Source organism: Manis pentadactyla, chromosome X (genome assembly GCF_030020395.1).
Source record: "Manis pentadactyla isolate mManPen7 chromosome X, mManPen7.hap1, whole genome shotgun sequence".
Lineage (NCBI taxonomy): Eukaryota > Metazoa > Chordata > Mammalia > Pholidota > Manidae > Manis > Manis pentadactyla.
Genome location: NC_080038.1, coordinates 1,285,258 through 1,292,007, shown reverse-complemented (window position 1 = coordinate 1,292,007; position 6,750 = coordinate 1,285,258). Strand labels below are relative to the sequence as shown.

The window sequence follows — 6,750 nt, the reverse complement described above, 5'->3', positions numbered from 1 at the left end:
ACTCAACAGTGACAATTCCGTAGTCCTGACGTTATACATTATACAGTATAGAGTCTGGGATGATTCAGTGATAGCAGCATATTACATGTGCATGTTATGTAGACGTCCTCAAACTGTTCTTGAACTTCTCGTGTACGGATCTGGTACATGTTCGATTGTCTGCCATGTAGAGAGCTCAACGATCACGTGATGGGTGGAGGGACGGAATGACTGACATCGAGGAGCCCCTGCCAGGAAATGGGGCTTCTTCCGCACAGGGACCTCATGCCCTTTCAGTGCACAGTAAACAGCTGTATGCGTCTGACTGTCCCTAGACATTCTGAAAAACCCACTTGGCGATTCAAACTGACTGCAGGACGAAGACCAACGTACTCCTTCCCTCTGTTACATAAGAAACCTTATCCTGATGGCTCAGAACACGCACACACACACACACACACAGCAGCGGGGAGACCACGGTGCTGTTTTAAACTTTTAATGGAAACGCAGGAGCGGTCACCCAGATGCGACGATATATGTGGGAACGCACAACAGAAGTCCGTGTGGAACGTATATTCCCCGTCACTGAGCCGTTGCCTGGAAACACGAATTCTCTTCTCCAGAGAAGCTGAATCCGACTCAAATACGCATCCCACGGATGTTGCGTCTGACTCCGGCCTCTGTTTGTCATGGCCCACAGCACAGAGCCGGAACACCACCGGTCTATCCCCGGGACGAATTTATTACTCAGACGGTTGATGACCGCCCCACCCCGCTCCACCTAAAGCTATGTGCACGTGGCTATTTTTAATGAGCCCCAGAAGCACCGTATGTGTGATGCCGAGACGACAGATCACTGACCTCCCGGCCCTAAGGGGAAACATCCCCTCCACAACCTACATCTCGCAAAGCTGGTAACATTCCATCGTGCAGATTCCCTTCCCAGGGGCTCAAGGGCTTCACGTGGGCCCACATCCACCCAATGGCACCATAGCCCCTCACCTAATTCCAAACCTGACTCTCATGAACCCTGTGACTTTCCACAGTATGAACATCATAAACGCACCATTCAAACTTCTAAAAAATCACATTTCCCTGTCTTTAGCACAGCGATGACTGATTTAATTATAACTATGTTGGCCAGGAGCAATGACCCTGGGAGGTGTCCCAACAGACGGCATGAAGTCATGAAGTCAGGGCACTTGGAAAGACGATGCCTTCTCATGAAATGAAGCATCTAATCTCATAAACTTGAGAATTCTCCCAGAAGAGCTGAGTTGAAATGGCTTGGCGGACACAGGGACTCAACACGTTTTGCATGGAGGTAGAGATCTCTGCTGATCTCCCAGCAAAGAGCGGGCCAGGAGAACAGACCGCAACTGGTTTGCCTCAAGACAAGGAGCCTTGGCAGATTCGGTCATGGTGGGTGAGCTGTCACCCCAAATCCCTCAGAGTAACCCTGAGTGTACCCGGTAGGTACACCGATTTATAAGAGGTGACATCGCCCAAGCCAGGTAGAAACTCTCTCCCAAACATCTCTGGCATTTCCCAAATAGGGCGTCTGTGACGGGCACTCCGGAGCCCTGCTGGGTTTTGCAGAAGAGAAACAGCAGCTGTGGCGTCTCTCAAACACGCGTCACAAAGTCTAAAACTCAAAGTCACGCGCAAGATGTGTAAACGCTTATTTAAACGTCCAGAAAAGGACTTTTCATTCTGAAGGGTTCCCGAGGTACTGAATGCATATACTAGTGTTAATAGCATAGAGACAGAAGCTCTGGGGAGGACATCTGAGAGGACAGTGACACAGGATAGATACGGTAGCACCTGTCCAAGGCACCATTTCAGAGCTACTTTGCAGACCAGGGACCGTCACCAAGGGTGCACCCTGTCCCCTTGTCTGACAAGGTGGACAGAAGCACCTCTCACGAAGACTGAGAAGGCATGGGTGGCTGGGATCAGCTTCCTGGTGCATTTCTTAGGGTCTACATCGTGTTTGTGAGGCACTCGAGTTGGTCAACCATAAATAGAGGCACATCGTTGAGCAACGCTTCCCTTTGAAAGGACTAGAGGAGACAGATGTCCGTGTGCCGGGACCATGCAACGGGACGCTGTCTGACCCCGCACGACGGCACGCGTTACTGCAGAAACCGGTCCAGCTTCTCCTGGATATGGGCAAACGCATCCTTCCCCATGTAATCAATGCGTCCCTCTTCCCATTTTCTCCTTTCTTCTTCGGGATTCAGCTCCTTCACCTTTTCTTCGATGGAAATCTCGGAAATGGAGATGGCCAGGTCAACCTAGGGAACACAAACCCGCAGGAGATGGTTTCTGAAGATGCCTAAAGTGTCCATCCTGTTTAACAGCGGGGTCTACAAATGCATCTACGTTCTCAGGGACAGCACGGACCAGGAGCACTTACTTGGGAACGAAATACACACTGAAGTTAATACAATAGCCTCATAACACAATGCTTGTTGTGCCAAAGTTTTTTGGAATTTTATTAAATATAATTGTGCACGTGTCCCCTTTTCCCTAAGAAGTGTGTTCATTGGCAAACACTGAACCATTTTACACACTCATCTACATTGATGTAACACTTCCACCCACCAGAAACCTCAGCGTTTTGTTTCACCGTCTGTATCAAACTATGTGAAATGAAGAAAACATTCCCCTTGTAAACAAAGCCTGTAGTATTTTGGACTGCTTGTCAAGACTGTTTAAACAATCAACTAAACAGTCATCTTCTTGCAATGGCAGGGTTTCTACCATCTAAAGGGATGTGTATGAGAGATGATGTAAGTGTACAAATGTGTAAACACACACACACATCTTACTTTTTTCTTTGGCACTCAAGTGGGTCCACAAATATAATAAATACATTTGCTTGAATCTTGTCTTACTAAGAACTAGAAAAAGCCTTTAAAAAATATGCATATCATGTATATGGTGGTAATAATGCACACACACACACACACACACACACATGCACGCATGCACATAGACATGGTCTTGCAAAGTTGACTCAGGTATTTCCCAGACACTGTGCCTGGGTGGAAAGACACTGGACACCAGAGAGAGTTTCCATGCCACTGGGCACATAGTAGTTGCTCCTCTGATTATTTGCTACAATGGTTTTAAAGGATTTTGACCTATACGTTCTGCCTGCTGCCCGCATTTCGATATACTTAATTCACACATGCCACCTTCTTGGCCAAGGAAACTGCAAGAGTGAACACAGATCTCTTCCAGGATACCTTAGTATGCATGCCCTCTAAGAGCCCCTGCGTTTGAGCTCCCTGAGTTCCTGGGAATTAGAACTTTCTCAAATTAAAGGGGGACCCACAGTGCCCCATCCCATAAAAGCTCTCAGCACCAAATGGCACACTGACTGCATTATCCGTGACCCCAATGGAAGATAGTATCTGAGGAAATGACAAACTCACTCAATCTTACAAAAGGGTGTTATACAGAATACTGAGGAATGGTCGTTTCTGCGACCGTGGAGACGTGTGTAGAATACAGTCTTAACACACCCCAGCTAAGCAAACAAGGGATGGAGAGCCCGTTTCCTGGCTGCTCCCAAGGCCCACGTCTCTGATATGTCACCCCACCTGCCTGCACGGCTCCAGAAGGTGGGCTTGGTTTGGTGTCATCAGCCAGGAGCGGCCGGGATGTGGCCATACTTGGAAGGCTGGAGCTAATCTTTATGAGCCGGGCACTAACTACGGCTTATTCCAGACCATGCTCTGGGGTCTCATCCCCCCACCCCACCAGTTCTCCACGGTAATGAACCCACGGATGGTGCCAAACCTTCCCTGTGGCTGAGCCATCAGAGGTCGGTCTTCCCAGCTCCACTCCCACAACCACCATACACACTATTACCCATAAACAGCCAGACATCCTATTTGTAAAGCCTCAACATCATTACAGGGGCTGAAGAAGCCCACATGCGACGTGCTAACTGGCAGACAGACCTTCAGAAGAAACCCCGTCACCAAGCAGTGTAGCAGGAAGTTCAAAACAGTCCCTTGGCCTTTACTAGGTTGAAAATAAACAGCAAGAAAAAGCACCCACACTTCCTCCAGGGACACATTCTAGGGAAGGCATCATGCAAACAAAAACATGGATTATAGAGTGGTTCATAGCCCAAATCTATGCTGCTTTAAACTGAATGGTGTGTTCCCCCCAAATTCAAACCAACCTCCGACGGGATGATAGCTGGAGGTGGGGTCTTGGGGACGGGATGAGGTCATGAGGGTGGAGCCCCCATATGTGGAATGAGTGCCCTTATCAAGAGACCCTGAGGAGCTCCCTCACCCCTTCCAAGTGAGGACACAGCAAGAAGATACTGCCCATGAGCCAGACACCAAACCTGCTAGCATTTGATCTAGGAGGACTTCCAGCCTCCAGAACTCAGAAAAATACATGCCAGTTGTTAAAACCCCGCAACCTGTAGGATTCTGTCACCGCAGCCTGAGCTAACACACACCTTCTATGCCAACTTTCTCATGTTCTCATCGCCTGGCTTTAGAGCTACACTATTACTTAAAAACCACAAACTGCTACTAGATCATTGTTAGAAAGAATAAACAGCCACTGCATCCATGAAATGCATCCACAGAGGCTCAGATGAGGACGTGTAGGAGGCAGAGACAGGAACAGGACATGATTCCATTCTTAAAAGAAGCATCGCATGCTTAATTTGGATCAAACATTTCCCAGATTCCCAGACTTTCCCGGTTTTACTCTCTTCATTTGAGACAACGGATCGCTGGGCATTAAGATTCCATGCTTGCTCTACAAGGAAACAGCAAAGCCCCTCCATGCCCATTTTAACTTCTGCAGAACAGCGTTTTAGGAAAGAAAAGGGCACGGTTATCAAGGACGGGAAAGACAGTCACAGCGACTGCCCGAGGCAAACGCCAGAGAGAAGACAGATGGATCAGAGGCATGAAGAGAGGCAGGTGGGCTCTAATTTCAACAAAGCCAGGCTGCAAACTGAACTGACAGCTGGTGTGTACGCGTGTGTGGCCCCAGGGATGGTGAGAGCGTCGCTCACGAGCGCTGCGCAAGGCACATGATTAGGATACCACCTCTAAAACATCCCGAGGGCTGTGGTCCCTGCTGACATCCACAGGGGGCCACTGGATTGCTTCCGACGACGTTTCCTCCAAGGAGCCACCTTCGGGTTTATCCGCTGGCTGCTAGAAACACAACCATGTCACTGTTAGTCTGAGATGCACTTCGGAGAAATGAAGCTTTAACCAAAACGACAGAGAACTCTTTTTGCCTGGGGAAAATTAGATCACATGAACAAATTAGTGCCAGATAGCCTTTTCTGCAAAGGATGGAAAGGTGAGCTTCCCTGAGCCTTGCTTTTCTGAGCTACGCCTTCCTCCCACGAGATGAGATGCTCAAAGTTCTTAGGCAATGCACCACTGTTCATTTTTCAGAGAGAGATGCAATTACGTTATCAGAAATGTCTACAGAAGCATTTTGCTAAGATAGTCTCCTAAGGAGAGTCTGTCTGGCTTCTATCTGATGAGGCATGGATCCACAGGGGTGAATTTAGGGAGAAAAAGGGGGAGCTTGTAATCCTTCCATGCTGATATTAAACATGGGTCCAAAATCTTACCGAAAATTATTACAAAAAGAACGGTGAACGTATGCCATAGTGATGTGGTATCTCTTTCTTGACCAAGTCTTCCCAAAGCAAGACAAAAGAGAATAAATGACCCACAGGAAAACACCATGACAGAGGGGGCACAGGTGAATCTGAATAAACAACCGGGTACCTTCTGTACCCAAGTAATAAATGCACTCATCACAAGGCACCCTGTTCTGCGCTGGGAAGAACATTCAGGTACATCATGGGATGAAGGACCAAGTCTGGGTGTGTTCACTGAATTGCACAGACACAGACACACTGAGAAAACGACGAGCCCTGAGAGAGGTGGACAGATGTGGGTGGGCAGAACGAGTAGAAAGGCGGTATACTGGGGTGCTTCGGGCCTCTGCGGAGTCTGCCCTTTGTGGGGAGGGAGGGGACAATGGGTCACACACCACTCCAGGGGCCGTCACAATACCAGGCCAAGCTATCATCTGTTATAAAGAAAGCAGAAACAATTTAGGACAAGCAAGCACCCCATCCCGTTTCTCTGCCCCCATGATGCAAGCACAGCTCTCCAAGGAACAGGCGTTTCCTCTCCAAGGAAAGGATGGAGAGAGCGCTGTGCGCACCCACGCCCGTGTCTGCTGTTTCGTCCCAGGCTCACACGCAACGCCAGGTCTCCCTGCGGCAAAATGGGGCCACGTGACTGGTTATTACCCACGGCCCCAGGGAGACGAAATGTGTCATCTCCAGGCATGACTCAGAGTTCGAACAACCTATTCCAGAAGGGGTTGCACATTGGAAGGAACCCCTGCAGAGGGCAGTTCAAATGATGAACTCCATGCTCCCAAGGAAGACACATAGCCAAGTCAATTCCAGACGCACAGGAGAAACTTAATGCTTGGCGTACAAGAGTGGGCTTCAGCATGAGAGGAATTAACTCATTTTCCCTCAGGGACCCACAGCTGAGAAGGGACGCCCTAGAAGAAGGTGGGCCAGAACCATGGAAGGATCCGGCATCCCTCAATGACCGCATGGAGCATAGCACACCTCTGACACACCAGTGGAGTGCAACACACATGAGCCTAGATTTTCACCCATGTATCTGGGGGCTGTTAGTTACAAAAGCTACTTTACACGGATGAATTCAGGGTCAGGAA

At 48.9% G+C, this 6,750-nt stretch overlaps 1 protein-coding gene across 5 annotated transcripts in view; it reads right to left on the bottom strand.

Annotated features, from left to right (window-relative positions):
* Positions 1-459: 459 nt before the first annotated feature.
* The window catches only part of LOC118935960 (glycogenin-2), a 26,839-nt gene continuing 20,548 nt past the window's right edge, over positions 460-6,750 (bottom strand). The window contains exons 9-11 of one of the 5 annotated variants that reach the window (XM_036932654.2): positions 5,977-6,081; positions 5,073-5,183; positions 460-2,276 (exon numbers count right to left, since the gene is read on the bottom strand). In XM_036932654.2, the coding sequence (XP_036788549.2) occupies positions 2,115-2,276; positions 5,073-5,183; positions 5,977-6,081 (378 nt within the window). In that variant the 3' untranslated portion in view covers positions 460-2,114. The remainder of the gene's footprint in view (positions 2,277-5,072; positions 5,184-5,976; positions 6,082-6,750) is intronic. The other 4 variants (XM_036932655.2, XM_036932656.2, XM_036932657.2 and 1 more) reach the window with 4 other exon arrangements.